This window comes from Drosophila virilis, chromosome 5, assembly GCF_030788295.1.
Source record: "Drosophila virilis strain 15010-1051.87 chromosome 5, Dvir_AGI_RSII-ME, whole genome shotgun sequence".
Taxonomy (NCBI): domain Eukaryota; kingdom Metazoa; phylum Arthropoda; class Insecta; order Diptera; family Drosophilidae; genus Drosophila; species Drosophila virilis.
Genome location: NC_091547.1, coordinates 18,266,358 through 18,286,455, shown reverse-complemented (window position 1 = coordinate 18,286,455; position 20,098 = coordinate 18,266,358). Strand labels below are relative to the sequence as shown.

Genomic DNA, 20,098 nt, shown 5'->3' with positions numbered 1-20,098 from the left:
GCTTACCTCAACTAAAGCAATCATATATAAAATGATTTCTTAAATAGTTAAAAGATTGGCTGGCTGCCAAAGTGCCCTGCCAAAATGAATGACAGTTTCAAGACATCTGCCAGTTAGGGAATTAAAAGCAAACATCGCAATTTAAAACGCACGTTAGAGGCGCCAAACAGCTGCACAAATAGATCTTAACACAGCTTGTGGGTGTCTAAAGCACGGCAACGACGGCCATTTCGAAAAGGTTGTGTAAGCCATGAAAATACAAAATACATGAAACAATATGAAAACAAGACATGGAATGGCATACAAATATGTGTGCATAAATATAAACAATGCCTAGTTGCTAAAGGTCAACAATGTCAAATTGCAGTAGCCAGCACAGTAGCAACAGCAGCCGCGGCAACCTGTTGCACTGCATACTAAACACAGCTCGTTATGAAGCTTATAGCAAAAAGAAAAGAATTTTTATGCTCGGGTTGCCGACAATGTTATACCCTTGCTGACACTAATGCCTGATATTTGTCTATAAACTATCTCATATAGTGATATGTATAAACATATGTGCCACATGGCATGATTAAACAAATTTGAGAATATGTGCAATATACTAAACGGATTCCTCGAATGTCTTGCTGAGTGCGTGACAAAGTTATAGGATCCGCAGCAAAGTGTATACAAGGCTATTAAAATATACACCAAATGCAATTGCTACAAGCAACAGCTACAGCAAATCAAGGGCTGTGCTAACAACAAAGAGCAGGCATGTGAAAGTGCCAGCTTCTGTTGCTGTTGCTGTTGTGCCGCTGCAAATTACAGTAATTAAAAGTGACTAAATACAACATTTAGTATCAAAATTTAAATTGTAATGCTAACATATTGTGTACATAATCGCGAGTGTAACGACCTTAAAACAGGTGTTGTTTAAATTTAAGCTAAACTTTTGCTACTGCTACTACTGCTGCTGCAGATTACAAAGCGCCGCAGCGACAATCAGCATCTCGTTCAAATAGCCCAGCAGTGGGGTCTGCTGCAAAGCACAGTGATCGAGTATCTTGAACTCTCGCAACGTGTCGATCGTGTGACGCATCTGTGTGCGACAGGCGGGCTCATTGACGCGCAACGTAGGCAACTGGAGCTGCGGTGCACGTGTGGAGGTGAGTGCGCCATTTGAGACGGACATCGTTTGCATGTTGGCCAATTGGCCAGCCAATCGCTGTTCATCAAATTTGCTCAGGATTTGCTTTGGCTCATCATCCTGTGCCTCGTACTCCTCATCTGTTAGGCCATCATCTGCATTGGTTTTAGGTGAGCGTCTAACAGCTTTGCCTGGCTCCGCGCATAGCGTTAAGTACTTGGGTATGATGTCCTTAAAATTGGTAGCCTCAAACAATTGCAGATCATCGCAGTCGCCACGAAAGGCATCTGACACATAGCTAATAACACCTGTAAAATAATTACAATTGATCAAGAGCAGAGTTGGAACGTCTTCGAAGTACTCACCATTCGTGTTGAGGCACAGGATAAACTTGTAGCTGTCGCAGCCGAAATTGAGCGTCTCGCTCACCTCCGTCTCAACGCACTCAATCAGCGATCGCACATGCAGCAGGTTGGCTCTGTAGGCTAAAGGCATGTGCTTTAAGCGTTCAGAGTAGTGCTTGGCGTCTGGCCAGCGAATGAGCGGACGCAGGCAGCGTGCCAGCTTGATAAGCGTACGCTTGAATGTCTGTTCCACATCTTGCTCGCTCAGCTCAAAGAACTCGGCGAGTAGGGCAAATGGTTCGTTCAGACGCAGCTTTCGCAGCGTTACGCAGCAGTCCAGATGCGACAGATTTGCGTATTTACAAATGTGCCGCTTAAACAGTGGCAAATGTGCGCTGGATACGCCCAGATGCAGTGTAGAGGCCATATCAATGGAGCCCAATGTCATGCTGCGCATGGTGCGTTGTGGCATATCGCGTTTCAGGAAAACAGCCTGACGCACCGCGGAGGCGACCGCAGGTGCTGCGGCAGGGGACGACGACCCTGTGCCCAGTGCACTAACATGACCTGGCAACGGGCTGTTGGTCGTGGATAGGGGTTGTCTAGTGGTTGCTTTTATAATCGTATTGGGCGGAAGGGAACTAATTGCAGCGCCTAACGATTCCTTCTTAATGCTAGCCAGCGGTGAGGACGACGTTTGCCAGGCCAGTGAGGGGGACGATGCACTGGCATAGCTGCTCGACTGCATCACATACTTTGGCGTCTTTACCAAAGGAGCGGCTGTGAAATGTGGACTAGGTGAGCAAAGCTTGCATGCAGCAGTCAAATCCTACTCACCTGGAGATGTTGCGCTGCTGGAGGCGCGTTTCATACTCGGCTTGATAATAGCTCCGGCAGGTATTTTGCCGAGAGCAATAGTAGTGCCTGCTACCTTCTGTAATGCATGATAATACAAATTAAAATAAGATCAAAGAGAAATTCAAGTGTTTTCTAAAACAACCACATGTTCATTGGGTTGCCACATTGCCGCAAAACAGCTGTTTGTGGCAACTCAGCATATGTATGTATATATTTTCAACGCATATGTTTGTATACCTTGACAGTTTGCTGTGGCTGCACTTGCACTTTAGGTCTAAATATCACAGTGGGCGTTATGGGCAGAATGCCGTCAGCTGTTTTTCGATATTTGACTATGGTCAGCGACATTGTGAAGTGCCGAGAACTGCAAACGAGTTTTATTGCACTTTTTGAGAAAAATTATTGCACTTTTTTTTAATCAGAGGACGCCAATCGCAGCGTCTCTCTGCAACCCTGCAACCCACACAATCGATAGATCGATAAGCATCGCACAACAATCGATGAGTGCTGCCAAGCGACATTTTGCGCAAGATTGTCCAACACTTGCGCGACCAGTTGAATCGGCGCGCCTTTTCGTTTTTCATTACATTTTCAACGCTCGCCTACCACGTACGCGACACGAGAAACGATTGAAAGCTGTTGCGCGCTGCGGCTACTTGCATTTAACGAATTTTAACTTCCATTAAGATTTAATCGGTTAGTGGCTTAAGTGTTCAATTTCTATAAATACAACAAGTGTTTTAAATTATTGATTTTATAAGGCATATTAAATCGCTGCCACTAAAGTATCTTATAACAACGATAACAATAAAAACCTTCAGCCAAAAACGGTGACCGTGAATGCTCAAGACCCCAAAAACGCGCAACGCATAGTTAATTAAGCAATTTTCATGCAACACCGCGCGCACTTTACAGGTCTTCGCATACACACATGTATACACCTACATACGTACATGCATATATTTATATACTTCTCTTTCGCGTATCATTTATCACAGGCAAAGCACAAAATCATTATCAGCGCAAATTGCGCATCCGACACTAAAAGATAAACAACGAGAATATGCGCGTATCAATGAAATTGTATGCCGCATGCCGATAAGAAAAACTTGGTGTGGCTCGGCTCGGCTCGACTAGGCCATTTATTTAACCAATTAATGCATTAACGTAAAGTAAATAACGCACTGAGCCCACCAAACCAAAGGCCACTCGCTAAATTATAAAGTTGAACGCACTCTTTTCCCCCAATAGCGCACAAAGAGTCCAACTTTATTTTAATTAAATTATTTCTGTTTTTCTTTTTTTTTTTGCGTGGGGGGTTAAGCTTGTGTGAACTGAGCTGCGTTTCAATACACACACGCGCACACCCACATAACAATTACAATCGGGCAACGTCATTTGGATTACTAAACAACCAGTGTTTATTGACAAAGGCGGCAAATACTTAACAGAAAGAAACTGTTGAAAATATTAATCTACAGTGTGCGAAAACACACGAGAGTCTACATCGAGGTAAACGGCTTCTTCATTATTTGCATTTACATTTCGCTTCTTCTTCTTAACAATCTTTGTGCTAAATAAGTATTATTTTTATTGTCTCTAGTTTTTTTAGCGCAACAATTAAAGTCGAGTAAGTACATTTTTTGATAACCGCCCCTTCTCCCACACATTTGATGGGTTAGGTGGCAGCCCGTTTTAACAAAAAAGAGTTGCCACATAGTTTTTTTTTTAACTAGAACTTTCAAAACGAGCGAAACAATATAATTGTTCTTGGTTATTTTATCTAGCTTTTTTTATTATCGAGTAAATACATAGACTACAAATTTCAATTCTACACAATATTAGATGATTACGTTTCTCTCAGTGTATGCCAAGCACATCCATATGTTTCATCTTTAAACACAACTGTGTATTTGACCGTTGCCACCTACTTAATCCGTCTCAATAGCCATTAATAAACAAACAAAAGAATATTATTCATGTTGTTCACCATGTCAACATGAATTCGATACGTGGCACCAATCCGCCGCACCTCCCGCACCAATCCGCCGCACCTCCCGCACCCCCCGCACCTTCGAAGGTAGCTCAATATTCGCCACATTGCAATTAACAAGACTCATAGCAAATTGTTAGTAACTTTACACGCTCGAATTGAATGACGTAAATCGGCCCGTGGATGGTATAAAATAAAAAGTGCTAAATCAACACCCACCCAACGATACGAGTAGCAGTTATTGATTCCCCGCAAAATATGAACACCTGCAGCTACCTGCATTCGATTCTAACTCACAAATTTTGCAAATTTCTCATAACGTTGTTTTCCTAATGTGCATATACCCTATGCTCATAAAAAATTAAATACGAAAAGGCTTGTTGACAATTTACTTTATATATGCAAAGTATATATATATATATATATATTCCGGATATCGCTTACGTATATATAAGCCCGCAAGCTAGAGACACGAAAATTGGATTGTGGGTTTTCGCTTTCTTTTAAACTTCCAAATCAGATAAAGACTAAAGGGAATGGGTTTGATGCACTGCTTGCTGCGATTACAGGGTATCTTCTAGCCTAGTACTAAGCATGATTTTTCATAGACGTCAGAAGACCGCAAATTTATTTGCGTCTAAATTGCATGTAATCGTGGATTAAATACAAATATTTTGTTTTTAAAGTATTATAGCCGAAGCGTAACCAGATTGGAGGCTTCTGTGGTTTAGGCTATCAAAAATGCAATTAAATGTATTTTGGCATTTTAATGAACTGCGATTTGATAAACCAATCAAAAATCGAAAGTCAAATTGCTCGAATCGTTTGTCATGCGCCAAATCAGAGCCAAATGCAAAAGTCAGCGAGAAAAAGTCGACAAAAATCAAGCAAAAATGCTGCACACAGACACGCACGACTGTTACATACTCTGTTTTAAGCAAAATGTGTGCGCAAGCAACTTTTTGAAAATGAGACAAAAAAGCAAACATACTTTTGTCCCACTCTTAGGGAAGATAAGCAAATATCAAAACTTATTATTTATGAACTCTGAATAGTTCAGGAACACATTAAACAAGCCTAATATACAGAGTTTTACTCCAAAAGCAGCGTATAAATATATAAATATATTGAAATTGATTACGGGGTGCAGAGTGGGAAGGAATTGCCGTCCAATGCGCCTGCGTAACTGTCAACTGTTGTAAAAAATCAATAACACAAATGTTAACATGGCTAAAATGCTAAAATAAAATATAAAAAAAAGGCTCACAAACTCGAATTGAATTGAATCAGACTCGGACGCGATCTGTGACTGCCAACTGAAAATAAAAAGCGAGCTGCCAAGCCAATAAAAAGAAAAAACTAAGTGAGAATGTTGCAGTCGGGTGCAACTGACTGCACAATACACGCTCAGATCATTCCAACCAAGTCAATTGGTAGATATTTCTGGGTAGATCTTTAGAGGTAGATCTTTCTTGAGGGGCAGCGAGCTACAATTGGTCTAATTGGCGTGGCTCAAATAGTGGATCCATGTCTGACAAGGGTCGAAACCAATATAGACATATTCCAATATAAGCTCTTCAGTTGCCGTCTTTAGCACAGACAGATAAACGTTGAGCACAGCCAATATACTCTTTTCGTTTTGCGAGCGTGTATAGGAGCAAAAGAGAAAAACTCGCATTGTATTAGCCAAAATGCTTGACGTTAATTTAAGGCGCTGCAGTGGCCCGATCTAACGTTCGGGCCAATGGCAACTGGCCGCATTTGAAGTATTGAAGTGAGTAAAAATAAAAAATAAATCACGCGACACATTTGGTTAATAAAAGTTGCTAATGAGTGCTTCGAGGCGTTGACTATTCGATGTGATTCGATTTTATTATATTGATTAACCAATGGGAATGCGCTTCAGGCAACAAGGGGAGGCGTGATTGATTGGGATTGTGATTGATTTCCGAAATTATAAACCAATCGTATTGGTTTGAGTATATATTAAATCAGCTAAGCTTTAAAGTTCTAAGCTTGCAGGCAGTATATATGTCTGAATCGGTCGGATCGGATCAGTATATCTGCAATCGGAACTATCGAAATTTAGGTTTTCGTTTGAATATGTTTTTTGTTGAACAAGATATCCTGATCAAACTCGGCATTTATAAGTTCCACATGTAAACAAAGTTATATCAAAATCGAACCAATTTATCATGAAGCTCAGTTTACGACCTTCACTATTCTTACATATCTGCAAAACCGCAGGACAAAAGTACTAAATTTTAAACAGATCGAAGAGAGCTGGAGCAAGATCTGCAGGGACTACTAATTCCAATTAATGCAATTTAATAAGAATTTACTGTGATATAATAAACATTTGAGGAATAGAGTACATATATCATTCATTCGATAAGCAGACAAATTGACAGCATCATACAACCGAATTCCACGGCGAGAACGAACTAATCGATTGACTCATGAACATCATGAAATCATTAAATAACTTAATGAGCATCAAATATCGAGCTTAATGGAATCTTGGGGCCTGAGCCCCATTCAAAGAATCTTGTGGCCTGTAGCTGTTGCTGTTCATTGAAAACTGACTGAAAATTGACTAAACTGAAGTGCATTCATAAATATTTAACAGAAATTGCTAAATTGGGCACTAAAGTAGTCGCTAATTTAAGCAGTACAAGACCGAGAGACACATGAAAATTGTTTTTAGGCCTGGCTGCGATTCGGCTGCGAAATGGAAGAGTGTAAATTGTTGGCTTAGTGGGCAACGAAGTCCGCGTCGAGTGTTGACTACAAAGTTAAGCGCCAGCTGAGGCTTGAACGATGCGGTGCAGGGGAGAGTAGAGACGGGCGGTTGGGACGGGTATCGGACGGCTGAATGTTCGACACTTAATTTATGTGCACTAAGTAAACATTTTGCCTGCCATTTGCGACAAAGACAAAGTAGTTGCAAGCCATGTTGTGGTCGTGCCTGGAACACATGCGATTGTGCCGCAAAACGTGTCGCTTTTATTAATTAGCCCGGAGTCGGCCCAAACTGGCAACCATAAGGTGCATGCCACTTGCCAGTTATGTGTTTAGCAATGTGGCTGCCTCTGTGCCACAGATGTGCATTCGATGGGAATATCATGGGTCAGCATTTACAGACCATATAACAAGCTAACACGCAACCGAAAGACACCTTCCCTGACTCCGCACTCACCTGATAATCGTGCCATTGTCGTGCCGAAGAACCAAATGATTTCATTATGCTCAACTTTGCCGCGGCTTGTTCTAACATTTCGCGCGCCCGATTCAGTTTCATGTTGATGTCAAATCGCGCTAATCTTGCGAAATTTGATTCAGTTTCGAATACCATGTTTGCGGATGTCACAATTAATCGTATAACTGCAAAAAGTTTTGAATGGTGATGGGGCCTACTATGTGGCTTTCGAAGAGTCCACTTTAACCAATAGTGTTGATTAATATCGATATATGTACAATGAAATTATATTCAATTTTTCACTAAATGGGCTTATAGAGCATTCAAATGTATTTATTCAGATTATATCGTTTCGATAATATAGTTTAAAGCCGCGTCATAAACGCTTTAAGTTTGTTTAAGCTGCGTTATTCGAGACTCCAATGTTGTACAGCACTCGATCTCTGCCATGATCTTTTGCGATGTTTTACAGCACTTAAACTCCAGGAGGACAATGACAAGTTTGAGTGTTGCATTATAACAGCATAAAGCTAGCATCAAAACGATCGGCAAATAGCATTTCGTAGTTTTATATTCTTTCACATAGCTAGACAAATTCTGACATTTCGAATGCGGATTAGTATATTCAAAAGCTCCAGTATGAATTCAAAATTTGTTGTTATCTCTGATTTATCTAACAGGGTATTAAATCAATATACTTGATGTGTAAGCTTATAACTAATCGACAAGGGTATTAAGTATATACATTAGATGTGTTATCTAATAGAGAGAGTCAGTGGGTCGCGGACTTGAAAATCGGGCCAGGCAATGGATGTACTAGACGAAGGTACTTAAATTGGGATTGATGAATGTGAACTACAGCTACATATTGTGGTTAACTATACAGTGTGGTTGACTTGGTCACGTAATCGGCTAACACCCAAGCCAATAATTATTATCTATTTGAAGTAGTACGTTGTGTGCCCCCCATGATGTATTAGGCCATCAATCAGCTGCTAATTGGACGCCGTTTCGTACCCCCCTTTGTGATGGCAACTGGTGCGGGCTCCAGTTGCAGCTCGATTGGAGAATTAACATAAGAAATGACTACAAATTGCACCAAATAACAAAGCCAAAAAGCTAAAGCGAGTTCTTTGCGTATTTGGTTTCATTAAATGTGCTCCAAGCGTGAAAACGTGATAGAATTTCAGTTTTCGCATTTGGCCATAAAACGGACAGATCGCAATTTTTGAATTGCGCACAGTTTGGTAATCAGTCGTCGAGCCATGTTTTGAGATTTGTTTGTAGCTTTATTCTCAGGCCCGTCCAATTACATGCGACATGAACATAAATAACATTTTATTAAGTGCTAATTTCTGTTTTAGTAGCTCCAAACAGGCCAAACATTTGCCCGCTGTCGATTTCGCTCGGCAGATAAGTTCAAATTTGTTCGCTTGCCACATGCACATTTCAACCAAGGAGCCGCTCTCGGCTCAGATTGGCGCCACAGATTGTGGCAGCTGAGTTGCTGCTGCAGCTGTCTGTGGTTGGGTGTGGTTAATGGCGCTGCCAGCGAGCATTGGGATGCAGAATGTGAAGGTAGAAATTGGGTGGACGCTTTTTTGGATACGGATCAGAAATGGCCAGGAAAGTGAGCCAAGTGAAAATCATATGCGAGAAAGCCATTAAAGGGTTTGTATATGGAGATCAGGTAGGCAAAGCAGCAAAACCTGATGCTAAAAAACTTCGTAGTATGACAAGATAAAAAGAAAGCTTAAAGTGAAAATATAAAATAGAAATAGATTTAAGAATGAAAGCTAAGATTTTCGAAAGACAATAATAGAGTATGCATTTATTTTTAAAGAGCTAAACACTCTTGAGTAACATATTGTTATTTGATCTTTACTAAGTAGCATCCTGTGTTCAACCAAGGGACTTTATGTTTGGCATTTAAATCTTTAACGGTCGTCCGTCATTTGTACTGCCTGCAACAGTTACAAGGCGATAACCTTAGATGTAGATCTAGAATATATGTACTTTATGGAATTGAAGTTCTTCTTCTGTGCATCTAAGCGTTACACATTTCCTGACAAAATTATAATACCCTCTAAAAGGGTACATAAAAGGATCCAGCAGCTTTATTAAAATGGTTATTTAAACTGTGAACTCATTCAGTAAACCACTTCAAATCCAGAACTTTAATATATAGGTGGAAGGTGACCAGAAGAGCCTTTTTCAATTTATTTAAGGTAATGATAAGTTTTATATGCAACAACACTCAATGTTTTCTTTTAGAGGTAGCAAGATATGCTGTCCCTTTTCCTATCCCTATCTCCGGCCAGCTATTTGCCCAGCTTATAAAGCGCCATTACGGCCACACCCAGCAGCAGGACCACAAAAGCCACGCTGCCAAACAAAGCCAACGACTTGGTGCTTTCAGCCACATTCGCATTGGCCAAATCGCTGACAACTGCTGGCTGCTCCTCCATGAAGCTCATGTGCGGCATAATTACCCTGAAGGTTATGTGAGACAATTCCGAAGCCTCTGTTCCATTGCCATCGGCAACCAGCCGAGTATCCCGTCGTCGTCTCTGTGCCACACCTGGTTGGCAATCCTGAGCCGTTAGTTGGCAATCTTCGCGCTCCAGACAGGCCGTAATGCGCATGGACATGACCAGCACATCGCCGCTGTGCATGCCCGGAAACATGATGGCTCGAAACTGCAGTCGCTGGCCCAACGGCAGCTCAGGGCTGGGCGCATGCGCACAGATGCTCTGCATGGCGGGATTCAGACAGCCGCGTGGGTTGATCAGCTGGGCGCTATTCAAAACCTCGCCAGCTGCTGAGATGCGTTGCAGCTGCACGTCACTTAGCTTGGTGTAGTTCCAGCCTATTAAAGGGAGAAATCAATCTCTATTCACGAGCTTAAACACTATTAAATACTTTTTACAGCACACACATAGACATCACAGCCAGTACAATTAATCTCACAAAAACTTTTCATGTGCTTTGATGTAAATGATACATTCCTTTAGAGCTTTATGTGAGCTCTTATGTGCAATTTATCTCACAGAAAGCTTTCATGTGCTTTGATGTTAAAGTGGTTATCACACGGAAAGCTTTCATATTATATGACATAAATCATGCATGGCTTTCAAGCTTAAAGCAAGCTTACATGTACAATTATTCTAACAGAAAGCTTTTATGAGCGTGGATTAAGTGAGCTTTTTGTGAAAGTTCTAATTATCTCACAGTAAGCTTTAGTGCGTAGAAATGTAGAAATTCTCGAAAGGATTAAGGTGTTAGCCGAATATAAATTTAAACTAAACCATTTTAAACGATAAGGTCAGCGTTATTGTTTTAAGAGCTTTCACTTAGCCTTGCAGTAAGCTGTTATGTGCTTATAACAACTTTTATATAAATACAAATCTTAAAACTTACCATCGCCAGCCAGGACATGTGCGCGCAGCAACAGCTCCTCGCCCAGTTGTACCGCCCCGTTGCTCTCCAGGTGTCGCGTATAGCCATTGGTGCCCCGTCTCAGTAGTTCCACGTGGGTGCGAAAGGCATTCTGATTGCCACCATGGGCATAGCTGCCAACACTGCGCGCCTGTCTGTGCGACGAGAATGGCAAATATTACTCAAATGCTGTGGGCACCACTACACTTCTCGACTTACACATCATTGGCCACGCCCATTTTCAGTGCATGCGTCTTGACCGCCACGCGTTCCTGCGTCTTGCAGTGCAGCGTCAGAATGGAGTCGCCGCCAGTGCGGAGGCCGCGTATGGCCGGAAAACGCAGACGCAGACACAAGTCCTGACCACAAGTGCGCACTCCGCAGCGCTCAAAGTCTGCGCCCGCAATGTCCAAGAGCAGAAAGCTGCGCGATAGCTTCAGCTCGCACTGTTTGTCCTGCACTTCCTCGTTGTCGTTTTCCAGCACTGGCGCGGCACCCAGAAAACTGTCCAGTTTTAACACTGCACGAAAGTAGCCCAACTGCAGGCAGCGCATATCCTTGAGGCGTAGGCGCAGCTGTTGCGGACTGTTCTCCGCTGGCGGCAGGTAGACGGGCGCTGGCGTTGAGGGGCGCTGCGGCGGCGCATTATAATCATAGCCAGGTGAGGACAAAGGCTCATCATCATCTCCGGGCTCCTGCACAATGATGGGGCGTGGCGTTGTTGTTGTTGTCGCGGGAATGCGCGTGGTGCTGCTGGCGCTGGGCTGTGGATAATAGTAGCCCTCGAACTCATGGCTGCGGAACGGAAAGAAGGAGTGTACTGAAAGCTTATCTAAAAGCTTCGGAGCTTTAAGCTGTTTAAATAGTAATTTAAGCTCATAGCTGCGGAACGGAAAGAAAGAATTTACTGAAAGCCTATCTAAAAGCTTCTGCGCTTTAAGCTGTTTAAATAGTAAATTAAGCTGAGTTTTGACCTGTAGCCACAGAACACAATAAGGATAGCTGCCCAGCGGCAGGATAAAAAGCCTAATCAGATGAGCCTTGCTTAAGACCTGTCACTTAAAAATTCTACAAACCTTGGCTTAGGAATTTCATAGCTGGGTCGCTCCTCATTGCCGGGTGGAAGGTAATGTTGGCTCAGGGGAATAAAATTGCCATGTCCCTGACTGGAACCCTTAACGCTGCGGTTCTCAATTATCTCTGGCAGACTAAACTCCGTGGTAGCAGGCGCTACGGGTGCCACAGGTGCTGGAGTCACAGGACTGCCAGCTGGCGGTCCATATAGAGCAGGTGGCGCAAAGGCCAGCTGAAAGGGCGTTTGTCCCTGCTGATAGCTGCCAAATTCAGAGGGTGCCGCAAAGAAGTGAGCCACATCCGCGAAGGCTCGTTCAAGCAGCAGCAAAGTAGAGCTGACAATTAGCAAGTACGTCCAGTTGGGCGACATTCTGTGCAATTACTAACTGATCCAACCATATGTGGGAGAGCTTTTATAAGCTAAAGCCGCATAATCGATAATCGTGATTTCGGCTGACCCAAATGCCCCATGTAGAATTCCATTTTATTTAAAAACTTTACTTTCTATGCGTTCAAGGCACACGATTTTATTGTATTGTGTCGATTGTGACAACTTTCCTTGAACACGAACGATGCGGCGGTGCAGCATTTATTGGGCCAGGTTATGTAAAAACTAATTGCTGTTAGTACTCCCTAGACGATACCACTTCAACACCCGTATCTATGACCATCCTCGGTCAACTTCACTTGTCGCAGCCAGTGCCAAATCCACAAATCATTTGCCATTTGACATGCCGCCGCCGGACAACTAATGACAACACGCATTCACAACATTTTGGCCACATTGCAGACATCCGTTTGCAATGGTCAAAACAAAAAGACACGAGCGCCAATCAAACTTAACGAGCCCGTCGTTAATGTGCCCAAAGATGGTAGCACAAAGTAAAAACTCATCAATAATACTACAATAACAAAACAAAGCTTTAGATGCATACATCTGACCACATATACCTACTGTTATATATATATAGATAAATTTATATAGAGTAATGCCAAAATACTTCAGACTTAATCTCCTCATAAGTCTGCCATTCTTGTGTGGGAAGTGCCGGTAATGAAAGAGTAATGAGAATAATTACACATTAAATTTCAGGCACAGAAAGACGGATGTTGAGCTAAGTAAATTCGGGTCTAAGAGAGTTACAGTTACCTGCCTATGCCATATTTATAAGAGGTTTCGCAACACTGTCAATTAAAATTTAACATGAGGATAAGCATGTGCTTCTTTGGCTAAGGAGCTTTGAATTTTATATTCGAGCAATGATATGGGTTGCTTGATTATTTCAACTCTCTAGTTGTTTTTTTTTTTTTTATTAATCCATGTTCCTCCTTCTTAACATTTTCCAATTATTCGCTAAACGTGGGCTTTTCTGCCTTGCGGCTCAAGTCTCTGTTAATAATGTCATTCATAAATTTAATGCAATTTCAACATGACATTTATGATTTGAGGCAATTATTTTTGATTATAATTGTTTGTCTGTGGGGCTTATACATACTACAAAACTGTTCTTCATGTTGTCATTGTGATTGTTGTTGCTGTTGTTGTTGTTGTTGTTGTAGCAGGTTTTCGCCTTGACGGCCAAACTAAAACCCATTTCCAGCATGCCGTTGCCATCGACTGCCACAGCCACAGATACAGATACAGATACAGATACAGATAAAAGTCTCTCATGGGCACCGGCACCCAAAAGATTGACAACAACGCGCAAAAATTTGCCACATCAGCCAAATCGAATGGCAATTAATTGATTTAACATGAGCAGCGCTCGCCACACACAGTTTACGACATCGAAATAATTAATGAAGCCCAAATAGGCACGAATCGTAGCGTATATCGCATATCGCATATCGTATATCGTGCAATATATCGGCTATCGATTACTGCAATTAGTGTTGCGATCAGTTTAATTTATTCCTTGTCAAATGTTGTTAGCTGTTTTTCAGGATCTCATTCGCGCCAACATGCCAGGCACCTCATTCCCAACGAATAACGACAATTTCAGCAACGGCTTCCCCATGATCAGCACACAGGCGGAACGTCTGCTTCAGGCCCAGAATCGACGCAAATTCAGTTTTCCGGCCACGCTTCACTCAGCGGCGCTGCTCGAGGTGGGTCAGCGGGAAACGACCCGCAGGCGTCTGAGCAATGTCAGCGATGTGGTTACCCGCAAGCTGTCCTATACAATTGGCTGGAAAGCGGCTCAAATACCTGCCCAGGACATAATCACACAGGTAACAATATCTAATAGGTATACGTACATGTATTGATGTTTAGCTTTTTCCTCCAGGGACGCTGCTTGTGTGGACACTATATTAAGCGGCGGCTGCGACGTTCCGGACTCTTTAACAAGAAGCTGGGACTGCAGCGCATTCGCAGCATATTGGGCAACAGCAACACCACCATAGGCATAGTGCGAGATGTGTTTCCAGCGGTGCAGGTGGTGAGTATTTGCATGAGTAGAACTTACTTCTTAAGGCTCTTATGCTAATAAAACCATTTAGGGTATACAAACTATCACATTATAAACTATCATTAAGTCATCTGTATTCCCAGTTAGGTGATGAACTGGAGCGCATGCATCCACGCATCTACAATGGTGTCGCGAGACAGATATGCCGCAATCCTGGCGGCGAGTTTCACACGCCGGATGCTGTAAGTTTGCTGCTGGGCGCGGTGGGTCGTGAACTGTTCCGTGTTGAGATCACGTGGAGCAAGGTGATCTCATTATTTGCTATAGCCGGTGGTCTATCGGTGGATTGTGTGCGCCAGGGTCATCCCGAGTATTTGCCAAAGCTTATGGAGAGCGTCTCCGAAGTAATCGAAGATGAGCTGGTACCTTGGATAAATGAAAATGGTGGATGGGTAAATTCAAATGTGCACATTCTACTAAAATAGTTGTAACTAACCTATTCATTGGCTTTACAGAGTGGCATCAATACGCACGTATTACCCACAACCAACAGTCTAAATCCTTTGGAGTGGACAACGCTGGTCATTGGTGTTGTATTTGGTTTGATTTTACTTTTTATGTTTTTTCGCTTTATTGTCAACACATTGATTCCCAAAATATACCAACGATTTACGAGCTGATTTAAGAACGCAAAAGTGAGAAAGATTTTAACTTACTTCTGATTTTTGATATTTTGAAGTTGTCCGCCGTTGAGCAGTGTGACCTTCATAAATAAAGAAAATGAATACTGCGCGTGGTATTTATTTAGGTTCTATTGCACAGAGTTGTCTAGTAAATATCGATAATTTTGTGAATGCAGCGTTTTCAAATTACTTAGCGAAATTTTATCGACATGTTTGTTTTAAACATTGCTTGCTGTTAATATATTAATAGTATTTTCAATTGCACTGTAACGAGAGCATACGTCGCAATGGCAGTTCCAATATGGCTAAAAAGCCCATTTATTATAAAACTAAGCAAATACACAAACCATATAAAATTGGCGCCATACTTGAGGTATGCAAAGACGACAGACGCATTGGACAGGGCTGTTGTAGCTGTCTCGCTCTGAAGAGCTTTTGGTTGCGTGCTTTTTTGGAGCTCGGCCCCAAAGCGGGCAGCGCAGCCAAACGAGCAGCAGCTGAGTTAACGGCGCACACTCTTACGCGTTAGAACATCGGGGCCGCTAAATTTGTGACCGAGACGGAGCGGCAATACCCCGACGTTTGCACAATATTTTTTTTTTTCGTAGATTTCTCGGTTAAAAGTTCAAAGCAAAGTGAAGCGAAGCGACAATAAAAACACACGCGCCGCAGAAAAAAGGTAAAATAAAGACAACAACAGCAACAACAACAAAAGCGAAAAGAAAGCAGCAGCAGAGGCAGCTTGAAAATCAATCGCCCAGCAGCAACAGCAACAACAACAAGTTTTTAGTTGTTTTCTTTTGTGTGCGCCGTTCGTGTACATATGTTTGCCTGGTCTACGCTTTGCGCGCAACATTTATTCTCGGTTTTGTATTTTGTTTTGCACATTTTATCAAGCCAAACCACCTCCAAAAAAGCGCAAAACTAGCTGTGCTCATTGCAAGGCGACAATCAGCGAAAGCAACTGTAATATTAAAAGCTCGACTTTTACACAACTTGCATGCAGCTGAAGCTTACGAAGGGTAGGCAGTGGAGGCTGCTACAGCGACAACAACAACAGCAGCAACAGCAACCGTAATAAGAAGAACAAGCGCGAGATCTCAACTTGGCCCATTGTCCAGCTGCAGCGAAGCATAGCCTGCGCGACGTCGCCTTCATGACGATGGCCATGGCACCGACCACAGCTGCTTCCGCCACCAGCACCGCCACCCCCAAAAGCCCAACACCCACACCGACCCCCAAGCTGGCCAAGTTCAAATCCTCATCGCTGGACCATGAGATCTACACGGCAAATAGACGCAGCACCATTGCCACCGCGGCCAGCGAGTGGAAAACTTTGCGAGCTCCGCTCAATGGCAGATCCGTGCATATGGGCAGCGGCGGCAGTACCGGAGCGGGGCCAGGGGCCATTGCTGGCCACATGACGCGCGCCGCCTCAACCTCATCGCTGGCGAGCAGCACACGCACCATGACCAACTATCAGGAGTACAAAATGGAAATTATTAATCAGGTAAGTCGCCAGCAAGACGGGCGCGATAAAAAGTGATAGCTAAGAAGACCGCATCATGATATACCCTGTGCAAATGAAGCCACATTTGAGAATATTAAAAATATATATTGTGTAATCTAGGTTGATCAGATAGTTATAAATTTCTATAAACAAAGAGTATAAATCATGATAAAAAAATCAGCTAGTTGTGACAGCTTTTTCACAACATTTAATATTTACAGGGTATATGAAAAGGCTGTGCAAACAAATTACACATTCATATATTTTGGTTAAAATTTAGGCAAATAATGAAACAGTTGGTGGTCTCATTTTTGTTTACCTAGAAAAAAAATTCTATTTGAAAAAATTACCTAAGTTGTGGGCGTGGCTGTGCAGCACATAAGCCCTCCTCGCCGCTGACGTTTAATTGAAAGGGTAAACTCGCAATGCACGTCTGTAAATACGTATATAAATATATAAACATAGATATATATAGTTCTATTTATTTATATTTTTTAGTTTTTTAGCAATTTGTTTATCTCGGCTGATAACAAAATAAAAACTGCATTTTGAGTGGAAAAGTGTTTGCACTTTTTTGTTTGCCATTAAATAATTTAGAAATATTTACTCGACCCGGCGATAGCTGCAATAACTGTTGCATTTGTTGATAAAATGTTGGAGCTCGTAACAGCAGCACTGCGGCCTGCATAACTTGGCTCAGTTAGCTCTGAGATAAAACACAGGCAAACACATAAATAGCAACAAATTATTGCTAATACTTATAAAACTTGCAGCTAGTTAGGAGGTGTCACATAAGCCATATAAAAGTCAATGCTAGAAGCTAAAATTGAGCTGACGAACCAGAGAAAAATACACTAAAAAACCCCCCCTTGCTAATCTAAACAAAATAGTTCGCTTTAAATAAAAAAACGTTAGCCAAACAGCTGCAAACAAAATAAAGAAATTCTAAAAAAAAAATATATATATATATATATATTGCTCGAGAGTTTCGTAACACTCGCAAGTTCAGTTGGGTTGATGGATCGGGCAGGCGCTGGAAATGGAAACATAAAAACATATCTTCAGGCGGTAATAACTATGTCGGCGCTTGGGGAGTGCATGGCATAAACAAATTGAATGGATTTATAGCTAATAGAGTGTTTACAGTAAACACACGCTGGGGTGATTAACCGCTTGTGGAAAGAGTTGGCCAATAGTGAACATTGTCAACATTTCAATAACTGGGTTAACCAAGGTCAAGTCTTTCTCGGCAATGGCATATGTCAAGTTGCCGCCAAAACACAAAGTCTCTTAATTGTTTTCAATAAGTCGGTTGGCATGACAAACGGTAATTGCGCGAAAAAATATAACTACAGACTCTCGATAACAATTGCGAGCGGCATGACATTGTAAATTAAATAGACATCCATCACAGGCACACACACACACACACACATATATATATATGCATATGGATCTGTAGCAGAATACAGGTGTATATCCAATGTGGGGGGTACAATCGCACATAAGCTCTAGACTTTCAGTTTTGTTTAGAATTTTTGAGTAGCTAATGATTAACCCATATCCCCATAAATATGGCCACTTTCTTAGCTTTCTGCACAGCTCGCACTGTTAATAATAAACTCATATTTTATTTTATAATAATGCTAAACACCCTGTAATGTTACTGTGTCGAACTAGGTTATTTAATAGGGTATAATTAGGGTGTCTCAAATGCGTGCAATACGATCTAAACTATTTGGCTTTTGTACACATACGATATTATATATTTATGGGTACTGAGTAACTCTGGAGGGATAAAGATTATCTAGCAAATATCTTAGGATAGTTCAGACTATCATATATTGATGGGTTATGAAACCCTGACCTTGTTAACTTGTCAGCGCGTCGAACCAGCATCTTGCTCAGTGCGTGCATTTTTCTAGTTAACTGTGAACAAACTATTAAACGATATCTCATAGTTGAGCACACTCGATTTTGTGCTGTTTATATTATTTTTGCGAGAGTTGCATTTAATGTGCTACGTCGGCTTTCAATTTAGAACTATATTGAGGTGTGTAAAATGTGTGAATGAAATTTAGCAGGTGTCACTCGTTCGGTGATTGGCAAAAATTTCAGAAGCCCAGACAAGCATAAATTTTTTGTTTTGGCCAAAAGCTAACGCGAATAGCTGAAAACTGCTATAAAAACAATTCCCAATGTCGGTGCCGACAAACCCAAACAAATGGGCAAAGAAATCCAAAAGTATTTCAGAAGTGTTTCCAGAATTCATAAATTATATGATTCCGGATTGGCGGAAATTTTGACTAGCAACTGATGGATACACCTGCAAATCGTGTACTCTTGGCACTGATGGCCCCATATGCCAAAGATCAAAGCTGGCACAGCTATCAGTTGATTTGATTCGATTTGATGTGAATTGAATTGGTTATTAATTGAACTTCGTTATATTTATTTATTTTCCCAGGGCAAGTGTCTGTGTGGGCAGTACATCAGAGCGCGACTGCGACGTGCCGGGGTACTCAATCGGAAGGTGATACAAAGGCTACGCAACATATTGGAGCCATCGTCACATGTGGTCTATGAGGTGTTTCCAGCGCTCAATAGCGTGAGTATCTAAATCGAACTAATGTTAATCCCGTATCTAATTAATAAGACTTTCCATTTTATATAAGATGGGCGAGGAACTGGAACGCATGCATCCGCGCGTCTACACGAACGTCTCTAGGCAGCTGTCACGTGCGCCTTTTGGTGAACTGGAGGACAGCGATATGGCGCCCATGCTTCTCAATCTGGTGGCCAAGGATCTCTTTCGGTCGAGCATCACCTGGGGCAAAATTATCTCGATATTTTCCGTCTGCGGCGGTTTTGCCATTGACTGTGTCCGCCAGGGCCACTATGACTACTTGCAGACCCTGGTTGACGGACTTGCTGAGATTATTGAGGACGATCTGGTCTACTGGCTAATCGACAATGGCGGCTGGCTGGGATTACAGAAGCATATAAGGCCGCATGTCGGTGAATTCACATTTCTGGGCTGGCTGACGCTGTTTGTGACCATTTCGGCTGGCGCCTATGTCGTTTCAAATGTTTGTAAACGTATTGGCTGTCAATTGTATTCATTGTTATTTTAATTTCGGGTCGTTTTTAGTTATAATTGTACCCCGTAGTCAGTGAGATAAACTTGCAATCATTCCTGCTTAAAGTCGTTTAATAGCTTGTAAAGAGATCTGTTTAATGTTTGATATGATATCGATATTGATACTTGTTATATTGTTTTTGTACATATGCCTAACTTAGTGCCAATCACATAGAGCAAATAAATTACATAAAGAAAACTAATTCATCTAATCAGTTTGAATTTAACCGGGTTTTGCAGCTAACAGTCCGTTTCAGTGCACTGCTATGTAAGGTTAACAGCTTTCTGTTAAGCATCTATCGATATATGCCACAGCC

The 20,098-nt window shown here is 41.9% G+C and overlaps 4 protein-coding genes across 8 annotated transcripts; 2 read left to right on the top strand and 2 right to left on the bottom strand.

The window, feature by feature from the left end:
* Positions 1-823: 823 nt before the first annotated feature.
* Camp (Cathelicidin-like antimicrobial protein) lies at positions 824-7,683 on the bottom strand. 2 transcript variants are annotated; one of them, XM_015173948.3, is made up of 4 exons: positions 7,527-7,683; positions 2,314-2,410; positions 1,498-2,256; positions 824-1,440 (listed from the first exon to the last, which is right to left on the bottom strand). In XM_015173948.3, the coding sequence occupies exons 1-4, from the start codon at positions 7,680-7,682 to the stop codon at positions 950-952; spliced, it is 1,503 nt and encodes a 500-aa protein (XP_015029434.3). In that variant the 5' UTR covers position 7,683; the 3' UTR covers positions 824-949. The 2 variants fall into 2 exon arrangements, with proteins under 2 accessions (XP_015029434.3, XP_002049518.1); XM_002049482.4 differs by lacking the exon at positions 7,527-7,683 and adding an exon at positions 2,572-2,800.
* Positions 2,915-16,191, top strand: Buffy (BCL2 family apoptosis regulator buffy). 3 transcript variants are annotated; one of them, XM_015174307.3, is made up of 6 exons: positions 2,918-3,030; positions 3,659-3,846; positions 13,983-14,270; positions 14,327-14,479; positions 14,593-14,901; positions 14,965-16,191. In XM_015174307.3, exons 3-6 carry the CDS (start codon positions 14,001-14,003, stop codon positions 15,127-15,129), a joined length of 897 nt encoding a protein of 298 aa, XP_015029793.1. In that variant the 5' UTR covers positions 2,918-3,030; positions 3,659-3,846; positions 13,983-14,000; the 3' UTR covers positions 15,130-16,191. The 3 variants fall into 3 exon arrangements, with proteins under 3 accessions (XP_002049520.1, XP_015029793.1, XP_015029795.1); XM_015174309.3 differs by having other exon boundaries at positions 13,972-14,270; XM_002049484.4 differs by lacking the exon at positions 3,659-3,846 and having other exon boundaries at positions 2,915-3,030; positions 13,972-14,270.
* LOC6626102 (uncharacterized) lies at positions 9,357-12,559 on the bottom strand. Its single transcript, XM_032437095.2, has 4 exons — positions 12,041-12,559; positions 11,184-11,759; positions 10,947-11,119; positions 9,357-10,395 (listed from the first exon to the last, which is right to left on the bottom strand). The coding sequence occupies exons 1-4, from the start codon at positions 12,406-12,408 to the stop codon at positions 9,848-9,850; spliced, it is 1,665 nt and encodes a 554-aa protein (XP_032292986.1). The 5' UTR covers positions 12,409-12,559; the 3' UTR covers positions 9,357-9,847.
* Debcl (Death executioner Bcl-2) lies at positions 15,617-19,984 on the top strand. Of its 2 annotated transcripts, none has more exons than XM_002049485.4 (4): positions 15,617-15,811; positions 16,139-16,642; positions 19,110-19,250; positions 19,318-19,984. In XM_002049485.4, exons 2-4 carry the CDS (start codon positions 16,289-16,291, stop codon positions 19,774-19,776), a joined length of 954 nt encoding a protein of 317 aa, XP_002049521.2. In that variant the 5' UTR covers positions 15,617-15,811; positions 16,139-16,288; the 3' UTR covers positions 19,777-19,984. The 2 variants fall into 2 exon arrangements, with proteins under 2 accessions (XP_002049521.2, XP_070066460.1); XM_070210359.1 differs by having other exon boundaries at positions 16,030-16,642.
* Positions 19,985-20,098: the final 114 nt, after the last annotated feature.